Source organism: Spermophilus citellus, assembly GCF_964194105.1.
Source record: "Spermophilus citellus genome assembly, chromosome: 2".
In the NCBI taxonomy this organism is placed as follows: domain Eukaryota; kingdom Metazoa; phylum Chordata; class Mammalia; order Rodentia; family Sciuridae; genus Spermophilus; species Spermophilus citellus.
Window position 1 is genome coordinate 11,161,644 of NC_138183.1, and position 26,188 is coordinate 11,187,831.

Genomic DNA, 26,188 nt, shown 5'->3' on the forward strand with positions numbered 1-26,188 from the left:
CCCAGGAGCACACAGGATATGTATGGGGAGTGGGGATTAGAGCCCAGATCTATGTCCCTCTGAGTGTGCTCTCTCCTCTGGGCTGGTATGACCCCATCCTCAGCCATAGCATCCCTCACCTCCCACCCCTGAGTACATATGCACATGGTGACTTCTCATTCGTTTGGTTTAAGCTTAAATAGACTTCTGGCTGGAAACCTTCCCTGAACATCCCCTTTACTCCTCCTGCTGCACTTGGAGGCACTTTGCCAATGAGCCCTGGCTGTTATTGTTCTTTGATTGTCTTTTCCATAGCCTGAGCTTCATGACAAGAGAGGTGCTGTGAGAGTCTTGCCCCCTATAAAACCTTGCGTGACTTATATATGTGGCACATAGTAGGCGCACAATACATGACATGTTAAATAACTAAATGAATGTTCAACTCAGTAACTGTTTGTTGACTGGGTTTCATTCATATATTTTACTTTCTCTGTTTATATTTGTGGTTGTTCCATATAATCGATAATCCCCAAATTGTGTGGTTTTAGCAACCCCTTTTGGGAATATAAATATATATATATTTCTGGTTTATTTTTTAGGCCAATGTTGTTATGCTTTATCTGTCCAGTAAATACTGATAATTAACAGAGATAATTGTCATCAAGATGTGCTGCTGGTTTAACTGGAGAATGCAACCTAAGGTGTCTTACTTACTGTGACTAGAATCCAAAGTCATTCTTACACTCATCATTGAAAGTCGATTTTGCTCTGTGTGTAAGCTGGTTATTTTCTTTGGTGCCACAGGATAGGTAGTTATAGCCTGGAATTCCGGAGGAAGAAATTTATAGTGTCTGATGGCTCACTTCTTAATATTTTCTTGGGTAAATTGGTCTGACCTTTCCCACCTTGGTCTGACTTCCTCATAGGAAAAGTTTCACAGTGCATAGGAAAGAACAATTTAGCAGAAATTTAAGTTGCAAATTATTATTTTAGTGCTGCTTAAACATATTCAGGTGATGGAATACCTTAAAGTCATGGTATTCTGTGGAATACTATGAAATATTTATATATTAAACTTCAAACTACATTTTCCCTCCCTAAATCCAAGACTATTTTATATTGCATTCTAGAATAGAGAGTAGCAGGTGAGGGAATGTTTAAGAAAAACTTATGGTAGGAAAACTTATATTACCTAATTTTTTTCATGCAAATTGGGAAAAGGCCATTTTTGGACCTTAGTCTAGCTCCTAAAGCTCCTGCATTCCAAGTAGCATAATTGGAGAACCATTAAATTAATTGAATATGCGGGACAGAAGAGAAGCTGCTGTGAAAGATAATGATTATATCACAATTTCCAGTTTGGAAGCATTAAAGTAGCATTCATAGAAACTGGAGAGTTTGGAGGAAAACTGGCCTTGAGGTGAAGAAGGATGAATTTGGTTGAGTGTAAACTAATGATAGGCTGAGGAGAAATATGCAGCAGGAAGTTAGGAGATAGGCTTAGTGCCTGTCACACAGCAAAGCTGACAATAAATGTCAGCTTCTACTATTACCAGGAAGAGAAGGTAGAGATTGTTGCCTTGGATAAGAAAGATAAAGCTATGAGAATTATTTTAGGAGGTTCAAGACTTGAACCTTGGGGAAAAAGTTCATTGCCAGTGGGCTCAGAGGAGAGTTCAAAACTAACTCTGGTTATTTTCCTGAGCTCTTCTCTCTCTAATCCCTCCTCAGTTCCCTGGGGTTCTTCTTCTTTTTTTTTTTTTTTTTTGTTCTGGCATGTAGAATGTTGGGGTTTCAGCCCTTCTCTGCTGCACAATTCCCATGACTACATTTGTGGTCCAGGCCTAGCAGTGGGAGGGCAGAGAGGAAAAGAAATTAATAGGGCAGCTGGTTGTCTTGGAACAGGCCTGTAATCCCAGCTATTGGGAAGCTGAGGCAAGAGGATTGCAAGTTTGAGGCCAGCCTGGGCAACTTAACACGACCCTTTCTCAAAAAAAAAAAAAAAAAAAAATGGGTAGTGGGAGCTGGGGATGTAGCTCAGTGGTAGAACATGCATGTACAGGAAGGAGGGACTATGAGAGAGAATTTTCCATCCTCTTAAGAACGTGCTTCCTCTGGAGAAGAATCCTTCTCTCAGTGCTTTAGCAGCTTGTGGATCCCTCCTTGAGCCTGAACCAGATGACTTCTCCTGAAACCCTGTTTATGCTATTCCCAATTTCAACTTTGGCGCTGCCTTGAATCTGTGCTGAGTGATAATGGAGGAAAAAAATGGTAAACTCACCACTGGTTTGGTGGTACTTTGAATTGTAGCTTTCTACTCTAATCTACCTGCTGTTGTTTATTTTCTAAGTTTTTCAAATAAGCTGTTCCATGAATTCTGCCCTAGTTTTTTATAGATGTGTTTTATAGCTGTGGAGAGACAGGGTGGAGTATGCCTACTACATTTTACTTGGAACCAGAACTTCTAGATTTAAAAAAAAATTTCTTGCTATTTGTTTATTGGATAGCTTGAATGTGTAAATGTGTTCTTTTTTTTTTTTTAAATTTCTCATGTATTTTCAGACCAATAACTGTAAGAAGGTAGGAATTCCAAAAGGTAAAGAGAGAATTAAAAGCAACTTTCTAAAATCAGCTGTTGGTTATTATGCCCCATTCTCTTCTCCGTTCTGGAATATTGATTAGATTTATGCTATACTTTCTGCATCTGTGACTTTTGTTTATTTTTCATTTTTTTGTTTTGGTTTTATTTTTATACCTTTTCTGAACCCTATTTTGTAGACTTTCTTTAAGCCTATTTATTATTTTTATGGTTGTATCTTTTTTACTTTTAAGCCATTCATTGAGTTATCCATTCTTATTTTGAAAAGTATTTTGTTCTTTTAAAATTTTGCTTAGTCATGTCATAGTTTCTTATCTTTACTGATTTTTAGTGACTTTTATTTCTTTATTAAGTATTTATCTCATATTCTGTCTCTGATAATTCTAGTATCTAAAGTCTTTGAAGACCTTTGAAGGTCTGATTCAAAGAACATCTTACTAAAGTTCTTATTTATTGTCTTGTTTTTTCAAAGGTTTCTTTCCTTCCTTTCTTTTTTTGGTACTGGGTAAACCTATGGAAGCTTTAGTACTGAGCTACATCCTCATCCTTTTTTATTTTGCAGAGGCTGGCCTGAAACTTGCAATCGTACTGCCTCAGCCCCCAAGTTGCTAGGATTACATGTACCACCATGCCTGGCTAACAGTCTTCTAGTTTTTGCCCATGAGCTCATGTTTCTTGGAACTTTCCATGAGTGAATTTTTGAGGCTAAGATTGAAGTGAATTTTTCCAGAGAAGATTTACACTTTCCTTTGTTAGTGCCCCTGTGGCCACTTTTAGTTTGGGACCACTTCAACTTAAATTCTTGGATTGAGTTTTTTTTGGACCACTCAGTAGCAATCCTTGTGAGGGTCAGCTTGTGGTTGAACTTGGGGGAATATTTCCCTTTCCCTCTCTTTGCTAAATTTGGAGACTAGTGGTTTTTATTACAGTTCCTAAGATGTGCGTGGATAGGTTTCTTTCTTGATCACCTTAGTGGTCCCAGTTTAAATAGTGGAGCGAGATCTTCTATTAGATTTTCCACCATAGGCTGACTCTTAATTTTATCTGAATTCCTTGAGCTCCAGCAGATTGAAAGAATGACATTTACATGGGACTCTAAATGCCTTCCAGGAGAAGGCTAGTTAGCTTCCTGTCTTCACTTAGTTGTTCTTCTGAATCTTCCTTATTTATTTATTTTTTTTTGCAAGCTCATCAATGTATTTGAGAAGATGGAAAAAATCCATTATTTATAGTTGTTTTCAATGGAGGATCAGAAACATACTTAGCCTGGCATATTGCCAGAATGGAATTTGCAGCTGCACTTTTTCCAAGTTTGTCAGACTGATTTTTGTGCTGTTCTTCACACTCTGCATGATCATTCCTCTTCCTAGCACTGTGCTTGGTTCAGGCTCTAATCCCTGCCTGTAGTCCCTTCTCTCCTCTCCACCCAACTACATCCTTTTCATCCACAGTATTCATTTCATGTTCTACCTCTTCATGATGCTTGTCTTGAGTGCTGTAGCTAACTGGTTCCCAAATGTTTGGAACATTTGTGTCAATAGAAACTGAAACAAAACAAAACAAAACACATTTTGTGTCCTTACATTAAAATGATTATCTCTTGTCACCATAATTTTTAAAAAGAAATTGTTTTTATATCAAAAAGGCAGGGGGAGGGGCTGAGGATGTGGCTCAAGCGGTAGCGCGCTCGCCTGGCGTGCGTGCAGCCCGGGTTCGATCCTCAGCACCACATACCAACAAAGATGTTGTGTCCGCCGAGAACTAAAAAATAAAAATATTAAGAATTCTCTCTCTCTCTCTCTCTCTCTCTCTCTCTCTCTCTCCCTCCCTCTCCTCTCTCACTCTCCTCTCTCACTCTCTCTTTAAAAAAAAAAAAAAAAGGCAGGGGGAGAGCTGGGATGTCCGCTTAGTGGTAGATCACTTTTGCCTTGCATATGTGAAGTCTTGAGTTCAATCCCCAGTACGGGATGGGGGGCAGGAGAAACATGTCAGATTTGGACAGATATTTATAATTGAATTAAATGCCTTTATGTGGAAAACACACCGTACTGTCCCTATTTTTTTTTTTTTTTCATTTTGCTACTGACTGGACAATGCCTCATTGCAGACTGTACACAGATGGTCTGGACCAGGGCTTTAGCTTGGAATGATGTCTTCATTTTGCAAACGTACAGCATTTTGTTTTACCAGTTACTTGGACCTTGTCATTTATTTTCTTATGACTGCTCATATTTGCATATTTACCTTTACATTTTATTATGTTTTGTCTCCTTGACTAGGTTGTAAGCTCAAGAGCCATTATCTGTATGTATTAAGATTATTCATAAATATGTGTTGAATGAGTTAAATTTAGATGCCTCATATAATAGTTGAAACCTACAAGTATTTATAGAGAACTCATTTGAGTGTATCACAGCTCAGAATGTTGTTTATTTCTCCAGGAAAAAAAAAAGTTTAATAAGATTTCTAAGTTGCTTACTCATCTTTCTCCTTAGGGAATTTCATTTAGTTAATAAACTTACCTAGCCACTAGTTAAAAGCCAGGTCTTTTGTTAGGGGCATGGGAATACAGAAGTAAAGTGAAACAAGGTTGCCAGTCTAGTGGGCAACATGAAAATGTAAGTAGGAGGCATAGCATACCACTTGGGAAGCCTTATAATAGAACTTTGAAACACGTCTTGTGCTAATGTGGAGAACTGAATTTTATAAAAGAAGCCTCTGGAGAGGAGAACACATTTGTTCATTCACTTATCCACTCATTTGACAAATCTCTCTTAAGTGCCTGCTACTTGCCAAGTGCTGGTTTAGATGCATCTTGAATGAATCAGGCACTATTAAAAGATAGAACACATTTTAGGCAGGGAAATTGTGATCAAGATCATCCCCTTTGAAGTAAGAACAATCTTGGGTTGAGTTCATACACAGCCACTCTAGATATTTGTCTTTGGGTAAGCTATTTGATTTTTTTTGGTACTGGGTATTGAACTTAGGGGCACTCAACCACCGAGTCACATCCCCAGCCCCATTTTGTATTCTATTTAGAGACAGGGTCTCTCTGAGTTACTTAATGCCTTGCTTTTTGCTGAGGCTGGCTTTGAACTCGTGATCTTCCTGCCCTCAGCCTCCAGAATGCCTGGGAGTACAGGCATGCACCATTGCACCGGACTAAGCTATTTTAATTCTACAGGACAATTTTGTTAAATGCTGCAGAAACTCCCTACCTCATTGCAATGTGGATAAATTGAGGGTGCAGTATATAAAGTTAAACTTGGCCCTTCTGAAGTAGCTCAATAAATGGTAAATGTATATAAATAGGCATATAAGTTGGTGAGGTCTGATGGCTCAGCTGACTATAATGATGGGGAGAGTGGATGTTGGTAGGGTTGGTGCACAGATGAGGCTGAAGGGTTTTCTGGAACTGCAAATAGCCTTGCCTGTCATGCTAATGATTTTTTTTTAAAATAGCTTTATTTTATTTATTTATTTTTATGTGGTGCTGAGGATCGAACCCAGGGCCTCATATGTGCTAGGTGAGCGCTCTACCACTGAGCCACAACTCCAGCCCCTAATGTTTTTTTTTTTTTTTTTTAAACTTCTGAATGCATTGGTGGAGACTTGGAGATTTCTTCTGTTTTTGTTACTGTATAGTGGCATACTGAGCTCTAGCATGTGGTTAGGAGCCTAGACTCTGGAGCTCAACTGTGTGGGTTCTTGTCCCAGCTGCCTCACTTACTACTTATGCCTGACTTCAGGCAAGTACTTTAAGTACATATATGTACCTTAGTTTCTTCATTGGTAAACTGGATAATAAAAACTCCTATATGTTTGCTTTGTTTTGTCTGCATGTATGTTCTTTGAACCTCTTGTTTTTAAAGCTGTGGAACCTTTTGTCGAGGAAATCTTATTGGAAATTATTTGACATACAAAAGAGTAAAAGCGGGTCTATCTGTGGGCCACTTTGATTTCCTTTCCCATCTTGCTAAGGCCTCTGAAACATGTGCTTCACACAAAATGCCATTTTCCTAAACCAGCTGACTCTCATTTATGTCTCATTTATGTTATTTGTTGAATTGATATTTGGACAAAGGACTTTTCCCAGTTGCGAACTTGGAAACTTAACATTTGTATTGATCTAACTGAACGTTTTGATGCAGAAATCATGAATCTTCATATTAACACTTAAACTATGACTTAGTATTTCACAAGTAGGGAAATGATTTTGATTGATAGAGCCATAGAATGTCAGAACTGGAGGGTTGGGGATGTGGCTCAAGAGGTAGCGCACTTGCCTGGCATGCGTGCGGCCCCGGGTTCGATCCTCACACCACATACAAAGATGTTGTGTCCGTCGAAAACTAAAAAATTCTCTCTCTCCTCCCTCTCTCTCTCTCTCTCTCTCTCTCTCTCTCTCTCTCTCTCTCTCTTAAAAACAAACAAACAAAAAAATAAAAAAAAAAAAATGTCAGAACTGGAAAGATCTAAGTGCCTTGTTTAGAGACAAGGAAATTGGGTACTAGAGAAGAAAGTTTTTAAGGTAATGCTCTGGACAGTCAGCACCTGCTCACCTTTTCAGACCTCACAGCCTGCTTGAAGCTGCACAGCCAATTCTGTGCCAGAATGAAGGGCAAGCAGACTTTCACTATTCCAGGTCTATGTTTCTTCAACTGCAACTCTTGCTGTTTTACAGTATGTGTTCTTGGCTCAACTCTGAAAGATTATTTGGTGAGTTTGTAGATTGTTTTTTGTTCTCCATTTGGACTTGATGCTCTCTGAGAGCACTTGAGGGTCTGAACTTGGACTGATATTCCAAGATGTTTTTTCCTCATGTGGATAGTTTGAATAGCGGTAAACCCAGAGCAGGTAATTACATGAAAAGTAAAGACATTCTGAGTTAAAAATGCATTTTATAACTTCCAGGGCTGAAAATTTTATGGGAAATTAAGATTGTGTTTTCCTGTTTGCTAATAATCTTTATATTGAGATAGTAGATACTTGAGTATCTGTGGCAGGTCATCTAGAGCCTGGGCCTGCATGCTTGGCAGTGGAGTTTTCAAGGTCTAGGCTCTTCTGATCTGGCTTTCACATCTTCCTCTAGACTCAGTGGACACTTCCTACCTCTCGTGGCCTAACATCATCCCCTTTCAGTTATATGCATTGTTGTTTAGCAAGTGAGATGCAAACCTGGCTTGGTTATGCACCTGAATCACCTGGGGAACTCAAAATTTTTCTCTGAGCCTCATTCCAGACCCCTGAATCAGATTCTCTGGTAACTAGGAATTTTGGGGGGGGGAAAAAAAGTATCTCAGGTGATTTTGATGAAACAAATCATTGCCCTGAACTTTGAACTGATCCTATAACTTGCTTTGAAACTCTGGGGAGAGAAAATATGACTGACTCCGTTTGTCAGATGTCTCTGTGTGTGTGTGTGTGTGTGTGTGTATATATATATTTTTTTCCTCCCCAAACTCTTCCCACATTGGTGTTGCATGAGTTTATGTTGAGTAGTGCTGGATAGTTTGCCCCCAGTCAGTGAAAAAAATAAGTAAATATACAAAATGTTTGAATTTTAGGTTAGTGTTTTCCTTTGTTGAAAAGAAATTTTTTAATTTTGATGTCCATCAGTTTTTCACGTTACAACTTGTGCTTTTGAGGTCTCCTGTATGTCCACCAATCAGATGATGGTTTAGGCTTTGGACACCATTAGGGAGGGAATGCAAACAGCAACTCCCAGACAGAGATTATATGGAAATGGAAGAACTGTAGACAGATGAAAAAAAAAATGAAATAACCTCAATTTTAACTTCAAAGTTGAGATAGGTGATCATATTGTCTGTAAATAGAAACAATTTTATTTCTTCCTTTTTAGTCCATATGTTTTTTTGTTGTTGTTCTTATTTCTCTGGATAAACTCTCAGGTAATGGAGCAGTAGTGATTTTCTTTGCCTTGTTTCCAGTCTTAGAAGGAATGTATTTATTCTGTCACTATTAAGTGTAATGTTAACTGTAGGTTTTAAATAGATGTTCTTTATCAAGTTGAAGAAAAGAAAATTACCATTTTTTTTTTTTTAAGTTTTATGAGGTTTGATTTTTCTTTCTTTTTTTGCTGTGCTGGGAATCAAAACCAGGACCTTGCACATGTTAGGCAAGCACTCTACTATTGAACTACACCACCAGCTTGAATTTTCTGAGTTATGAATGGGTGCAAAAATTTTGTTAAAAGCTTTTTTCTGCATCAGTTTTATAATTATGATTTTTCTTTAGCCTATTAACATGGTAGATTATATTGGTTTTTCAAATATTGACCCAGCCTTGTGTCCCTGGAATAAACCCTACTTGGTCATGGTAAATATTGTTGAGTTCTATTTTTCTAATATTTTGTTAAGGATTTTTGTGAAGGACATTGGTCTGTACTATGTGTATACATATATATACACATGTATATATACATACATACTTTTTTTTTTTTTTTTGTACTGTATCTTCTGGTTTTGGTGGGAATTGTTCCTTCTTTTTCTGTTTCCTGGAAGCTCTTGTGCAGGATTGGTATTAATTCGTCTCGAGATGTTTATTAAAATTTTTCATTAAAAAATATCTGCATCTGTTGAGATGATCATTAAACCTGGCAAAGTGGTGCATGCCAGTCAGTAATCCCAGTCGCTCTGGAGCCTCAGGCAGGAGGAGCACAAGTTTGAGGCCAACCTCAGCAACTTAGTGAGACCCTGTCTCAAAATAATAGTAGAAAAAGGACTTAGAGATGGAGCTCAGTGGTAAAGCACCCCTTGGTTCAATCCCCAGTATAAAAAATAATAAAAATAAGATGATTATTAGAGCTTTATCACTTAATGCGGGTAGTTGTCTTTTATCATGTTCTCTATTCCTTGGTATAGATTCATGTTTCTGTCTGGCATCACTTTCTTTTTTGTCTGAATGACTTTTAACATTTCTAGTAGTGCAGATCTGCTGGGGATGAGTTCTTTCAATATTTGTAATGTCTAAAAAATCTTTTTTTCCTTCATTTTTGAAATAGTCTCTGAAAATACAATTCTAGGTTCATTTTTTTCAGCAGTTAAAAAATATTATTCTACTCTCTAATCATTTGCGTTGTTTCTGACAAGAAATCTGCCATTCTAATGTTTGTTTTTTCTGAATTTATGTGTGTTTGTGTCTTCTTTTAAGATGTTGTCTTTATCATTACTTTTGAACTATTCATATATGATGTGTCTTAGTTCTTGTTTTTCATGCTAGGGTTGAGCTTGTGTACCTATACATTCATAGTTTTCATCACCTTTAGAAAGTTTTTGTTTTTTGCGGTGCTGGGGATTGAACTTGGGGCCTCACATATGCCTGGCACTGATCTTCACTCCCAACCCAGATTTAGGAAGTTTTTGATCATCCTTTCAGATAATTTTTCCTGCTTCATCTTCCTTGCTTGGAGATTCTAATTACCAATCTCTTAGGCTGCATGAAGTTATACCACATGTCAGTGGTGCTGTTTTGTTTTGCTTTCGAGTTTTCTCTCCATCTCAGATAGTTTTGTTGTTATATCTTCAAGTTCACTATTCTCTTCTTCTGTAATATTAACCTACTGTTAATCCCATTTAGTGCATTTTTTCATCTCATATGTTGTAGTTTTTATCTCTAGAAATTGAATATGAACTGGGTTTGGTGGTTCACGCCTGTAATCCCATTTGGGAGGCTGAGGCAGGAGGATAGTAAGTTCAAAGTCAGCCTGGGCAACTTAGCAAGACCTTGTCTCAAAATTAAAAATAAATATATAAGTAAATAAAAAAGGGCTAGGGATATAGGTCAGTAGTAGAGCTTCACTTGGTTCAATCCCTAGTACTGCCAAAACAAAACATGGTTTGGGTCAGTTTTAGATCTTCCATATCTAACTTTTTGAATACATGGAATACAGTTATAACTGTTTGAATGTCCTTTCTACTAGTTATAATTTAGGTGTCCTCCTTATTGGTCATGTTTTCCTGACTCATTCTGTGCATGCCTGATGAGTTTTGATTGAATGCAAGACATTGTGTATTTCACCTTGTTGGTTGTTGGCTGTTTTTGTTAAACATTCTAGGGCATATTCAAGGCAATAATCTGAGGACCCATTTCAGGGGATTGCTGTACTCTTGTGTCTTGAAAACCATAATTTCATATATTTTGTCAAAGTTACTTTGAAAAAATTTGATCCGAGTCTTATTTTTAAAATTTGAGTGGGACTGAAACAAGTGCTCAGTTTAGGTCTAATTGTTCCCCATTACTAACATAATGCTGTACTTGTACACTATATCCAGTGCACCATAATTATGAGTTTATCCACCTTGGCTGGTGGGAACAGACATTTCTTTTTTTCTTTCTAGTTGTAGATGGACACAATACCTGTATTTTATTTATTTTTATATGGTACTGAGAATTGAAACCAGTGTCTCACATGTGCTAGGCAAGCACTCTACCACTGAGCCACAACCCCAGCCAACAAACATCATTTTTTAAACCTGTGTGAATACAGGCATAGTTATCTCTAATCTTTTTTGGTCCTGCTTTCACATCTTGTAGTAATTTCTTCATACTTATGCTGATCAGCACTTAAATGTGAATTGAGGGGAACCTTGCAGATCTCTAGAATTCTTTTACTGTGTAGCTGTCTCTACTCCTTACTCTGTGCTCAAACTCTAATTGCCTTGGTTTTTGTGGACTCTTAGTTGTGTCTTCTCAACTTGAAGCGTTTTATAAATATATAAATAAATAAAAAAGGGCTGGGGGTGTAGATCAGTAGAGAGTTTCACTGGGTTCAATCCGTAGTACTGCTAAAACAAAACACTAGTACTTCCTTACACCACAGCTTGGAAGCTCTCTCAAGGCGGTAAATGGGCGATCCAGGGCTTAGCTCATTTGTTTCCTATCTCTCAGGAATCACTGTGCTTTGTTGTCTGACCTACAGTGTCTTTTTCTTTTCTTTCTTTCTTTTTTTTTTTTTTTCATACTGGGAATTGAACTCCAGGGCCTCACATGCTAGGCAGACTCTCTGCCATTGAGCTATATCCCCAACCCTTTTGAAAAAGTTTATTTTGAGACAGGTCTTGCTTGCCTGTGCTGGTCTCAAACTTCTGATTTTCCTGCCTCAACCTCCCAAGTAGTTGGGGTAACAGGTGTGCATCACTGTTCCTGACCAGTGTCTTAAAAACCACAGGTTGGTAGATAGAGGGTTGGTATTGTTTTGATTGTTTCAAATGGAAGGGTAAATGTTACTCCATCTTAAGTGGAAATAAAATTCCACTAAATTTCCATACATTTGGGGTCTGGGATTGTGGCTCAGCGGTAGAGCGCTCGCCTAGCACGGGTGGGACCCGGGTTCAATTCTCAGCACATTAAAAAAATAAATAAATAATAAAAGGCATTGTGTTGTGTCCATCTACAAAAAAGATTAAAAAAAATTCCATACATTTATTTAAACTTTTGATGACTGCTATTGCCTATGAAAGATTGTATTTGATTTAGTACCATTTTGTCTTTTTTTAAAAAATATTTATTTTTTAGTTGTAGTTGGACACAATATCTTTATTTATGTGGTGCTGAGGATTGAACCCGAGGCCTCGCACGTGCTAGGCGAGCCCTCTACCGCTGAGCCACAACCCCAGCCCCTGTCTTTTATTTAAAGTGTATGTTTCAGGGTCTTCCAAAGGGTGTCGTGATTTCTAATTTGCGATCTTGGCACATTTGAGAACTGCTGTGTATCACAATGGTTCCCAAATCCAACTAATCAGAATCACTTGGGAAAATAGATTCATAGATTAATGGATCATTAGAATCACTAAAATAGATTCCTTGGGCTTTACCCCTCATCTAGTGAATCAGTCTGCATGTGTTGAACTTGGGACTTTGATTTTTAAAAAGCTTCCCAGGTGATTTGACATTCTTGTGGGTTGATATATTAGAAGTGAAGTGTTAAGAATATGAATTCTACAGAGGCTCTGTAATCTGTGCTAAAAAAATCACTAAGGGGGCTGGAGTTGTGGCTCAGTGGTAGAATACTTGCCTAGCATGTGTGAGGCACTGGGTTTGATTCTTAGCACCACATGAAAAAATAAGGGGCCACCAACAACTAAAGGTTTGAATGCAGCTGTGCCAGAGCAGGGGCAAGTTCACTTCAGAAAGGGAGCTTAGTACCATGAAGGAGAGAGGTACTCAGATGTTTTTGGGGAGCATTAGGAAGGCAGGTCATACCTTATAATTTCTGGGTCTTTCTGAACTTAGCTGATTGGCCATCTGGGAGGCCCAGAGGACTGCTCATGGAGTGCTTGGGACCTTTAGCCCACTGCTCTGAGGCCTTTACAGTTGCCCTTAGGTGCTAACACAACAGCTAGACATCTGGTTTTTGAAGGGAATGTATAGGAAGAAAATAATTAGCCTATAGTAAGTTTTATTAAAAAAGAATCAATGGAGTAGAAATTACTGGTATGTGCAGTTGCCGAAACTTGTAGAACTATACACTTATAATGAGTGCATTCTAGTGTATGTATACTAGAATATATACAGTTGTGTGGATACAATTGTATATTGTAGGCATTAAGTTAATTTAAAAAATAAAAGAGGATGGACTCTGGGGCCATACTACCTGGGTTGCATACAAGCTACATGATCTTGGACAATCTTCTTAACTTTCTTGTATTTCAGTTTTCTCATTTGTAAAATGAGAGTGATTATAATAGTATCTCTTTCTTAGGGTTAATGAAAAGAATAAATGAAATAACATATGAAAAGTGCTTAGAATAGTAACCAATAGATAGTTAAATGTTTAGTAATCCTTAGCAAGGTTTAGAAACTACTCAGTCTTATGCAGAGTATTCACTCTTAATAAATGGGACAGTGGTAATAACTTTCCTCTCATGGTCTTGGTTTGAGGATTAAATAAGAGTGTAAAAGTAAGGCATCAATGAAACAAGGAGTTCTTGTTGCATGTTTCCATAAATAGCTTTGTGAACTCCCTGAAGTTATATGTAAGAAAAACTTCAATTTAAGTGCTTTTCTTCTGGGGAGGGTAGTGAAGCTTTTCTTGAGCTCCTTGGAGGCATCTTGTGCCCACCATCCCCCAGCCTCTCCATTGTGAATACCTGCTACTCAAAATAACCCCAATAGCATGGAAGGCATAGGTTTTGGAATTTGAAAATCAGAATACAGTTGGAATTCTACTTACTTCCTAGCCTTGGTCTCCTTTACTGTACAACAGGGAAAATAATACTACCCTACTACCTGACAAGGATTGACAGTCTGCTTCAGAGACCTGTGAGATTTCCAAATTTACATACAGAATTATGCAGATTCTCACAGTGTTACTGAGGGGATAAAAGTTGTATCCAGAGACTATTGATTTTTATACATGGTCTTTGTATATTTTCCTTTATAGAAGAGAGAGACTTTTTCTTCTTCAGTTTTGGTAAAAATAAGTTTCATTCTAACTGCACAATCTATCCCTTATTCTTAAGATACCTTTATTTGTTTTCCAGACTAACATTTTTCTTTGGATAGTTCCTGGTTTTCTGGATTGCTTTTAGTAATAACATTTGAAAGCTTAATAGTTTTGAGTCTTTGAAATTTACAGTAATGTATAGTTTACTTATAAGATCAATTGTAAAGGGAAGATATTTGTTTTAATAAATAATAATTCCTTTTACACCTTTTAAAACCTTGGTTTAGCACCTTTTAATTTACAAAGCACTTTTACGTTTTTATCTTATTTGATTGTCTCATGAACTGGACGGGTTTTCTCTTTTTTAAAATTTTTTAAAAAAATTATTTTATTTATTTGTTTTTATGCGGTGCTAAAGATTGAACTTGGTGCTAGGCAAGTGCTCTGCCACTGAGCTACAGCCCCAGCCCAGTTGTTCTCTCTGGATAGGGAGGAAGCTGATGCTTTGATTAAACAGCTTGTTCTAATCTCAGGTGAATAAGGGATCTATCTGGAATTTGAACTCAAGCCTTCTAATGTTTAGTCTTGGGTTCTTCCTATAGAAGTATGTCAGTCCTGTGAGAAAGTCCTGGTAAAAGGCAGGTCAGGGATATCAGTATTAATGAATGAATGGTATTGTTTTAATTTCTTAAAAACAAACAGGCTCTTACAGAAAAGTTGTCAATATAGTATAAAGAACCTTTAAAAAGCAAAAAGTGCCAGTTTAAAGTGAGGTGCTGATCTGATGCCCTATAATTCATATATAACCACAGTACAATTATCAATATCAGGGAATTAGCATTGTTTCCTTACTACATCTAATGCTTAGATCCCATTCAAATTTCAGTACTTGTCCCAATAACATTCTTGATAGCCAAAGGATCCAGTTCAGAGTCCACATTGCATTTAATTGTCAGGTCTCTTCAGCTTGGAACAATTCTTCATTCTTTCCTTGTTTTCAGGATCAGGACACTTTGAAGATTATAGGCCAGATACTGTTTAAAAGGTTCCATTGAGTTTGTTTTTTCAGGTTAAGTACCTCTTACGGAGATAGCACAGAAATGGTGGTGTGCTCTTCTCAGTGCATTGCAACAATTCGTCCCATCCTGCTTTGATAACTTGGTTCAGATAGTTTTTGCTAAACTTCTACACTGAAAAATTACTGTTTTTCTTCTTGGATTTAATAAGTATTTTACTGGGTGGTACTTTGAAACTATGACAACACCCAATCACTCAACTTCTAATTTAGACATTTATACCAGGTAGATTCATGGCTTCTAGATTCATGGCTTCCTATTTTATTTAGTGGGTTAGAATCTGTTAATATTATTAGTGATTTTGATGCTCAAATAGATTTGGCCAGTGGAAATCCTTTCAAGCTAGTTCTTTTTTTTTTTCCCAAACAATACTTATTTATTTATTTTTTTGGTGCCCAGGAATCGAACCCAGTGCCTTGTGCTTGCTAGGCAAGTGCTCTACCATTGAGCCACAACCCCCTCCCCTCAAGCTAGTTCTTTTTTTTTTTTTTTTTTTTTGACACGTTTACCATTCTTTGAACCCCTCTTTGCCTTCTAGCAAGCTGAGGTTTTTCCACTTGCATCTTTTTTTTTTTTTTTTTCCAATACTGGGGATTGAACCAAGGGACATTTTACTACTGAGCTACAGCCCCAGTTTTTTTTTTTTTTAAATATTTTTCTTTAGTTGTAGATAGCCACAATTACTTCATTTAATTTTTTTATTTTTATGTGGTGCTGAAGATCGAACTCAGTGCCTCATACATGCTCGGCAAGTGCTCTACTACTGAGCTACAACCCCAGTCCACATCCCTAGTTTTTTTTTTTTTTTAAAGAGAGAGAGAGGAGAGAGAGAGAGAATTTTTTTTTTAATATTTATTTTTTAGTTCTCGGCGGACACAACATCTTTGTTGGTATGTGGTGCTGAGGATCGAACCCGGGCCGCACGTATGCCAGGCAAGCGCACTACCGCTTGAGCCACATCCCCAGCCCCTCCCTAGTTCTTTTTATCATTTATTTTGAGACACATCTTGTTAAGTTGCTGAGGGTTTTGCTAAGTTGCTGAGGCTGGCCTTGAACTTGTGAACCTCCTGCCTCATCCTCTTGAGTCACTGGATTATAGGTATGCACCAACACACCTGGCTCCAAGCTCATCTTGTCTGTCCAGCTTGGAATCAGTTTTTTCTTCAAGGAGCCCAGGTTTGCTTTAGAGAATTGTATTTAGAAGCCAAAGGGTTAGATACTAGGTGTGCTTTTTTCTTCTCTGAAGCCCTCTTAGTAGAGCTAGGAAATATGTGTATTAAAAGTAACTTGCAGGGCTGAGGCAGTAACTAAGTGGTAAACTGCTTGCCTTCCATGCGTGAGGCACTGGGTTCAATCCTCATCACCACATAAAAATAAAGACACTGTGTGTTCATCTACAACTAAATAAAAATTTTTTTAAAAAAGTAACTTGCATTTTATTTCTCTATGAATCAATATGTAATATAGGGGCTGGGGATGTGGCTCAAGCGGTAGCGCGCTCGCCTCGCATGCGTGCCGCCCGGGTTGGATCCTCAGCACCACATACCAACAAAGAGGTTGTGTCCGCCGAGAACTAAAAAATAAATAAATATTAAAAATTCTCTCTCTCTCTCTCTCTCCTCTCTCACTCTCTCTTTAAAAAAAAAAATATGTAATATAAACCTTGAACCTCACACTCATGTCCAACTTAAATCTAACTCCATGGAAATCATGCTTGTTTGTTGTTAACTTCAGCTATGAGAAATCAGACTTACATAAGCGTTCCATTTATTATTATTATTACTACTATTATTATTATTACTACTATTATTATTATTATTTATTTTGGTACTGGGGATTGAACCCAGAGGTGCTTAACCACTGAACCATATCCCCATCCCTTTATTTTTACTTTTGAGACAGGGTCTCACTAAATTGCTTAGAGCCTTTCAAAGTTGCTGAGGCTGGCCTCGAACTTGTAATCTTCCTTCCTCAGCTTCCCGAGTAATTGGGATTACAGATGTGCACTGCCACACTTGGCTTCAAGCCTTCCTTCCTGTCTTGGGCACAGATTAGGCATACTGCCCCTTCACCTCCAGCCCATGTGGATCCTCTCCTCTCACTGTGCTATCTTGGGGGGATCACACTGCTTATTTGGTTTTTCTGTATCCTCCTCCCTTCCCATTGCCCTATTTGGACTCTGACTCCACAGCACACTGGGCACCCCTCCATATCTCATGCCTGTTTGAACTTCTACACCCACTCAAAGATGCCCTTATGCTTGGTCATGCTCCTCAATCTCTTTGGCTCTGACACTCTGTGTTGGGCTGCCCTTATGTGGGGACACCTCTCATTCTGCCTATGCTTCAACACCCCAGGCCTGGCTGCCCCATGTGTGAATACCTATCTCATCTCCTCAAATCTTTAGCTTCCCATACAGGCTGTTCTCTGTGTGGCTGTCTGCCTTATCCACTTGGACTGGGCATCTCATGCCAGGCCACCCCTCACATGGATATCCTTCTATTGTGCTCCTGTGCTGGCATCCCTTCCTCAGCTGCTTAGGCCCTCTGCATTTTGGGCTATCACCAGAATGGACATCCATCTTGCTCTGCCCGTCTAACAGCTTTAGGACTGAATAAATCATTCATAAAGGGAAAAGGACAAGTTAGGGAAGGGTGAGTTTTTTTTTTTTTAAGTATTTTTTTGTAGATGGACACAATACCTTTATTTTATCTATTTATTTTTATGTGATGCTGAGGATCAAACCCAGTGCCACACATGTGCTAGGCAAATGTTCTATCAATGAGCTATAACTCTAGGCTGGAAGGGGGAGTTTTTAACTCCTTTTAAGAACAAATATGTTTATTGATAATTAAATGGATACCATCTTTGCAAATAAATCATTATTTTTGAGAGTTTGGATTTTACACTGTAGCTTGGTCTACCAGAGAATTTATTTATTTTTTTAAATATTTATTTTTTAGTTTTCAGCAGACACAACATCTCTGTTTGTATGTGGTGCTGAGGATCGAACCCGGGCCGCACACATGCCAGGCGAGCGCGCTACCGCTTGAGCCACATCCCCAGCCTTACCAGAGAATTTATTAAAACTACATGGATAGCTGGGTGCGGTGGTACTTGCCTGTAATCCTAGATCCTTGGGAGGCTGAGGCAGGATAAAAGTTTAAAGCCAGCATCGGCAACTTAGTGGGGCCCTAAGTAACTAATAAGACCCTGTCTCAAAATATAAAAAGGGCTGGGGTTGTAGTTTAGTGGTTAAGAGCCCTTGGGTTCAATCCCCAGTCCCCCAAACCAAACCAAACTAAACAACAACAACAACAAAAGACAACTACATGGAGTGCTGTGCTTCAGAGGGGTGCTCAGCCTGTATCTCTGTCTGGACTGCAGCTAAACCTTTTCCAGACATTTGCTTATACATTCAGTTTAAGAATCTTTCCATTGGGATATGTGGAAGGCAAAACTTTGTAATTCCATTCATAGCAGTATCTATATATCTTTATTAGTCTTATTCTGAGAACATTATTAGAAATGAAAAGTTAAGCATAAAATCTTGAAACGACTTGTTTGTATAATTACACGACTAAGTTAATCACTTTTAACAAGTCTCAACAATGACTGCATTCTCCTGTGAAGGTGTTAACTTGTTATGGGTTAGAAAGCACCCTTTGATACAGCCTTTTCAGTTTGGAAAAACGGCTTTAATTTCAGGGTTCACTGAAACAAATGGAGACTTGTTGGGAATATTAACACTACCTTTTTGTTTGTTTGTCTAGCTTAAAGGAATCAATGTTTATTAGGTGATGTTTGCTAGCATGTTCTGAAGTGTATACAGTTTCTGTTGACCATGTTATCAACTTTAAAACAGTGCTGTTGGTATGAATTTTGAAACATTACACTGGACCCTCCTCAGCATCTAAATTTGTAACTAAAGAAGTCCTGTGCTAGAGCTGACTTGAAGTTGTGAAGGTGTGAAATGAGTCTTAATGCTGTGCTTCAGATCCGTAGCTCTAAGTTACAAGGGCCTAGCATTGTGGCCTGGTTACCATATGCAGCCCAGATTCATTTTGCAAGGAGTTAGTGTCACATTTTTCTTCTAATCTTGTAATATGTTGTAATTGAAGAAAAGTAGGTCCTAATTGAAAGCTGATGATCCAGCAGAGTGATCAATAGCATGATGCTTTGCGAAAAAAACAACCATTAAGCTATCCTGCTGCCTTAATATTGTTAAAGCCTTTGTCTGTTTGGTGACTTCAAGCTGAGTGTACTTAATCATTTTGAGACCATGTCCCTGAGCACTGAGCGGGGCCCTTCCAGTGAATCGGGGAGAATTGTGTTCAACAGAGAGTATTTGAATAGAAATGCTTTTGTGGCTTACTCTCAGCCTTCGCTCTCCCAGAAGCAAGAACTGAGCAGACTTCCCTTTTTTTTCGAACACATTTTAGCTGTTTGTGCCTATCATTTTTCTGTATTTAAGAGCTGAGGCTGTTGTTAGCAGGTGTGACTTACTGATACTTTTGACTCCAAAAGAAAACATCTTTAAAGAGTAGTGGTCAGGTGAAAGAGGTGTGTGTTCTGTAAACTACCTCTTGCCAGAAGAGGAGAAGCTGGAAACTACATGTTAGATGTTGGAGGAAAACTCACCCCGACACATTTATTTGCCAGGTATTGCCCTAGGGTTATGAGAAAACACAGCTCTACCCTCAAGGAGCTACCATTTTGGTGGGGAAGAGAGAGATTTAATCAGAGACACATGAGTGGTTCTCAATTTTGGCTGTACTTCAGAACAGGTTGAGGAGTTTAAAAAACATACTGATGCCTGGGGATTCCAATTATGTTGGTCTGAGGTGCAATCTGAACATCAGGATTTTAAAAAGCTCCCCAGGTAAGCTTGTAGTTGTCCCCAGGTTGATTGTGGTAAGAGCATTGAGACTAGTTCCCTGGGAGGACAGGGTGCCCTGGGACCATAGCAGAGGAGCACTTAACCCCAGCTGGGCTATTTATGTTGTGAGGAGGTAGAGAAAACTTCCAAGAGAAGAGCGTATGCCTGATTTGAGGCTTAATGAATGAGAGGGTCAAGCAAAAAAGACTGGACAGATAGATGTTCCTTGTGGAAGAGCAGCTGAGTAACAAAGAACAGGAGAGTGGTTGGTGCTTTTGAAGTAAGTTTCATTCCGCTGCTTCCTTTCTTCATCATTGGTCAGTTTGTCCTCTGTGTTTCAGTGTCCTCATCTCTAACCTCAGGCTAATATTACTTGCAGTGGGATTAAGATTAACAGAGATAATACAAGGTAGGTTCACTCCTGGCACAGAGGAAACGGTGACTGGTGATGGTAGTATGGTAATGGTTTCATTATCATAGAATTGGAGCATCGTATGTTGAGGCTAAAGTGGTTGTGTATGGCTGGATCTTAGGGTGCAAGACTGCAGGAGGTGGGGTAGGAAGCAAAAAAAAAAAAAACAAAACATGCTTGGCATGTGGGCAGGGTTCCAGATCATGGAATGCACAGGAATATAAGGTAATTAATAAAGGCTATCATAGCAGAGCCAAGGACATTTCCATGATAATATGTTAAGATATATCATAAGAGTTCTGGGAAAACTTGGGTCCATATTGGAAAATTGGCTGTGAATATGGTATGCTCAACATCATTATGTGTTCTAAATTAGCAGAGTGTTAATAGGACAGAAATAGGATTTTCAGTTCTTTTAGCCAAGAAGTTAAAAATATTGAGCATCTTGAAGAGTAATGGAAGAATAAGCAATCTCAAGGTAGTTCCAGAGATCCTCTCAAAATTATTATAACCTTCATTGTTTATAGGCTTAATGAAAACATTAAGTAAGGGTTATGTGGCCATTTGCATTTAGAGGAAATGCTTTTTAATTTATATTTTGATTTGCAGAGAAAGGCTTCCATCTGCATTAACTTCACTTGTCCTTAAAATAACTTGTGTATATTTGTTGGTATGTTATGTAACTTGTCACAACATTAGTCACCACTTCTTCCATAAGGCAACATGTAAACGATCATGGATAAGCATGACTATAACTTATAATTATAGACCAATTTGTTCATAGCATTTTAGTCAGCTTTTTTTTTTTCTTTCTTTCTTCCTTTTTTTTTTTTTGAGAGACTGTTATAATCTTTGTCTCCTTGTAATAGAATTCTGCCAGCTATTTGAACTGAGTAAGTACCTTTGGCTTATTATTTATAACTCGTTACTGTGAGACAGTAACAATGGAGATCAGTAGAAGAAAGGAATGGGCTTTATTATTTCTAAAAATGCCTTTTTTCTTTGAAATGTATCTTTTATTGCAAAGCACCGTTGCAATGATAGATTGCTGAGGTATACCTATATTTTATGTTATATGTACTAACTTATTTTTGGAAGAATTCCATTTAACTAGATCTGTGGTTCTTGAAGTATGCTTGCCAGTCCAATAGCTTCAGGATGAGCTGGGTAGTTGCAGAAATGCTCATTTTTGGTTCCTACTTCAGAAACTCTGGAGGCAGGTATAAACAAATACCTGGTATTTGTTTATTATAGTATTAGGGATTGAACCCAGGGGTACTTTGCCCACTGAGCTACATCCCTAGCCCTTTTTATTTTTTGAGTCTGTGCCTCTCTAAATTGTTGAGACTGACCTTGAACTTGCAATCTTCTTGCCTCAGACTCCTGAGTAACTGGGATTATGGGTGCATGCCACTGCACCTGCCTCCAATATTTGTTTGGGCAGCTACCAGGAAAACACTACTTGGCCTGAAAGATAAGATCCAGGCTCTCCAACTGCTTACGTTTAGAAGAGGAAGACTGACCATAACCAAGGTTGGGATAGATATAATAGGGAGAATTAAAATTAGGTGAAAGTATGATAGAGAAGCCTTTCTGAGAAGGGCAAGTATAAGCTGAGTTTTGAATGATGGGAAAGGACTGCTTAAGTTGAGATCAGTGTAAAGTTTTGGCTATAAGGTAGGAATGAATGTGGTTTGTTTGAGGAACAGAAAGAAGTCTAGTGTGGTTGGAGTTCTTTGGGCAAGGGGAGAGAGGTCTGGAATAACATTGGACAGGTTTGCAGAGGCTAAATCTTGCAGGTCCTATAAGGACTTTTTTTCCTCCCACATTTTTTTAATATTTATTTTTCAATTGTAGTTGGACACAATACCTTTATTTTGCTTATTTATTTTTATGTGGTGCTGAGGATTGAACCCAGGGCCTCGCACATGCCAGGCGAGCGCCCTACCACTGAGCCACAACCCCAGCCCCTTCCCACATTTATTTTTATTGTGGTAATATACAAATAATGAGAATTTCTGTCTCACCATTTTAAGTGCATAGTTCAGTGGTATTAAGTACATTCATATTGTTGTGTGACCATCACCACTATCCATCTCTAGAACTAGAAGTTTGACTTCACACTGAGCGTATGGGAAGCTTTGGGGAAGTTTTGAGCAGATGGCTGATATAACCTGAAATTTAAAATAAAAGGATTACTGGCTGCTAAGTTGAGGTATAAATCTAAGGGAAAGGGTGCAAGGAGGGAGACCAGGCGGAATACTGTAGTTTTCAGGTGAGATGGTAGTAATCTGTTATTCTGAAGGTAGAATTAACAGAATTTGCCACTTGGTTTGTTGATTCTGGAATATATAGCAAAGAGAGGAGTCTAAGACAATATTGTTTTGTTGATTTCAGTAACTGGTAGACTTCAGGAGATGCAGGTTTGAGGAAGAAAAGTTTTATCTATTAAATTAGAAATGCTTCTTAGATGTCCGGAAGGGGATGTTGAATAGGCTAAGGAAATATGGAGTCGGAGAGGAAGTCAGGTTGGAGACATGACTTTGGGACTTTTCAGCATATGATAGTAATTGTAGCCATGAGACTGAATGGGATAATCAGAGTAATAGTGTAGACAGAGTCCTTGATCAAGTTCCAGAGCAGCAAGCTCACATGTTTGAGAATTAGCAAAGTAGCAGCTGGTGAGGAAGGAAGAGTACTAGCAGAGTGAAGTCTTGGAAGGAAGGGGAAGAAAGTGTTTTAAGGAGCAGGACCAGTTGATCAACTGTGTCAGAACAGCTGAGAAGCTAAGACAAGCACTGAGATTTTGTGCTTTTTAGCATGTTTTAGCCATGTGGGGGTCTTTGGTGACCTTGACAAGTTGTTTCAGTGGTGTGGTGGATTCAGAAGTCTATTTGAAATGCGTTACAGAGAGAAAGGGAGAAGCAGCAGACGTCCGGTGAGTATACACAGGACATTTTCCACGTAGGTCTCTCTACAAAACAAAACACCTTGTGACACAGGTTAATGTGTTGCGGCCCCAGTTTGGTAAAATTTGGCATGTAACACCTTCATGTGCTTTTATTCATTATTTTCATTTAAAAAATGGAAGTCTAGATAAAAACCGTGGGGACAGTCTGAAGACCCTCCATGGAATACTAGGATCCCATGGAATACATCTAAAAAACTGCTTGCTTTCTTCTTTTTTAAACTGGAGATTGAACCCAGGAGCACTTAACCACTGAGTCACATCTCCTACTTTTTAAAAAAATTTTTGTTTTGAGACAGAGAGACAGGGTCTCATTAAGCTGCTTAGGCCTCACTAAATTGCTAAGACTGGCCTTGAATTTGCAGTCCTCCTGCCTTAGCCTTCTGATAACTGGGATTACCGGTATGTACTACTATGTAAAACTATTTTCTAAATGCAGAAGAATGAAATTCTGAGATGAAATTCAATCAGTTGCAAGATAGTCTTAAAGATATTTTTAGGTTTTGGAGGGAATTCTGATTTCAGATTAAACTACCTATTATTTATGAAAGATGACATTAGAATACTCCTTTCTTTCATCAAATGCTCTACCTTGAGAGCTTCTTAATGAATGGGATGTTTCCATATGGTATTTTCCACAAATGTATCAAAGGGTGCAAACTTTGTAGGTCATTTTATACCTTCTTTTAGGGAAAAAAAGTGTGCAAGACTTTTTTTTTTTTTTTTAAGGCCTTCTTCTATTTTTTTAAAAGTAAGATTCTGATTTAGTGTCTCATTTAAAAAATATTATATTTGAGAAGTTGTGTTTAAGTGCCTTGCATTTCAGAGCAGTCATTTCTTTTTATCCTCTAGGCACATGTTTAAAGCAAAAAGTCCATGTTTCTTTCCAGTGAAAATATGATGATCCTCCACAGGATAAATAAGTAGCTTCTTGATTCACAAAACACATTTTGCTTTCTATTTCTAAGGAATTAGAGGAAATATTATCATATTTTATTGACTTTAAGACACGATTACCTATAAGATGACCTATTATTTTGTATATTACTAAGAAAGAAAAAGTTGCTGCCATTTAGAATTGTAAAATGCTATGGGCTGCAAGAGATGTGAAAGGGTGGAGGATGAGAGTTCACTTAGTCAGTGAAACATGAAATTTGAGGGCTGGGAGCTGAGTTCTGGTGCTGGCTGTGTTTCTAATTAGCTGTGGGTCTACAGACCAGTTACTTAGACTCTCTTTGTCTCAGGTTCCTCACCTGCATATTGAAAGTCATGGCCGACACACCTTCCTCATAGGGTTATGATGAAGATGAAATGAGATAAATGATGTAATTATTTTGAAAAGTTTTAGACTTTACTGGGAAAAATTCAAAGTATTTCTGTGATTTAAATTAACCCTTAGACACTACTGGCAACTCAGTTTTTCTTATCTGACTTTTGTTGTCAGGTTTAAAATAGAATTTAGTTATAGACATTTGAAAGACTATTTTCTTCTGGTAAGTGATTTTCATTCAACTTAAAAGTAATCTTTTTATTGTAGTTTTGATATTAAAGGGAAAATACGAAGATAATATAATGATAATATTCTTTATCATCCAGAATTATTAAACTCTTAAATCTATTAGTGCTGTGATCTTTTTTAAAATATTTTTTTAGTTGTAGTTGGACACAATACCTTTATTTTTACTTTTATTTGGTGCTGAGGGTTTAACCCATGCCTTGCACGTGCTAGGCAAGTGTTCTACTGCTAAGCTACCACTTCAGCCCCAGTGCTGTGATCTTTTAAATAAATACTTAGTATGAAAATATTACATAAAAGGTAAAAAAATAATAATGAACTTTTATACACTTGCCATTGCCAGTACAAGTGAAAGTCACTATGTGGAAACAGTATCTTTAATTTAGATTAGCATCCTGTTTTCACAATGTCTAATAAGGTAGGGCATTGATTATCTTGTTTCAGTCTTTAAAAGCTATAAACAGCATGTTTATTTTATCATATGAGTGTTACATTTTGGAATAAAGCAGAATGAGCTATTTTTTTACTGGGTTTCTTCAAAATTCTACTTATGGATTTGGAGATCCAGCTATGGAAGTTGGAAATATGACATCTGTCAAATAATGGTAATGGCTAACTTTTTATTTGCCAGACATTATGCCTAGACAATTTTTGCTATTTTCCAAAAGTTTTATGGTAATTCTAGTTAGCTGATTTTTATTTTGTAGATTAGGAAGGTTGTGGTGCAGAAGTTGAGTAGTTTGTAGAAAGTTCATTGGCTATTTAGTTGCATGCTAATGATTTTAAGCCCATAGGTTTTGCCTCATGCCACTTCAGTTCTTGTCAGTAATCACAATCTGTTTCTTTTATAGACAAAACCCAGAGACCACATTTGAAGTGTATGTGGAAGTAGCCTATCCTCGGACAGGTGGCACTCTTTCAGGTACTTTGCATGTTCAATTATGATATGATGTGTTTCATTATTGTATGAGGTAGCCATGCACATGGAACAATATGTGAATAAACTGTTATTTGTCTTTAAGTCTATGTAAGTGCCTTTCCCTTTTTTCTCATGCCCACATTATCCTAGGAAGAATGGAGAATAAAAGCACAGTGAATATGCTGAATTGGAGTCACTGCGATAGCAGGCTTAAAGTATGGCATTACTCATTGTAATCATTGAATCTTCATTTGCATCTGTCACAGTTGCCTGGAAGTCAACTATTTAATGTGAAATGTTGTCACCTTGCTAATGAGCAAGGCTTAGAATTAGATTATGGAGTATAATATAATAGAGAACTCTCTGCCATTAAACTGAAAGGAGATACGCAAAGTGAACTTAGTTTAGCAAATGCTGATGGTAAAAAAGA

General features: G+C 37.9%; 1 protein-coding gene across 9 annotated transcripts in view; it reads left to right on the forward strand.

Moving 5' to 3' along the window:
* The window catches only part of DENND1A (DENN domain containing 1A), a 521,188-nt gene that overhangs the window by 21,410 nt on the left and 473,590 nt on the right, over positions 1–26,188 (forward strand). For 5 of the 9 annotated variants that reach the window (XM_081282503.1, XM_081282505.1, XM_081282501.1 and 2 more), the window contains exon 2: positions 25,691–25,761. The exons of 2 other annotated variants lie outside the window; for them this stretch is intronic. In XM_081282503.1, the coding sequence (XP_081138629.1) occupies positions 25,691–25,761 (71 nt within the window). Of the gene's footprint in view, positions 1–25,690; positions 25,762–26,188 lie in introns of those variants that run through there. 2 more of the 9 variants (XM_081282507.1, XM_081282506.1) reach the window with 2 other exon arrangements.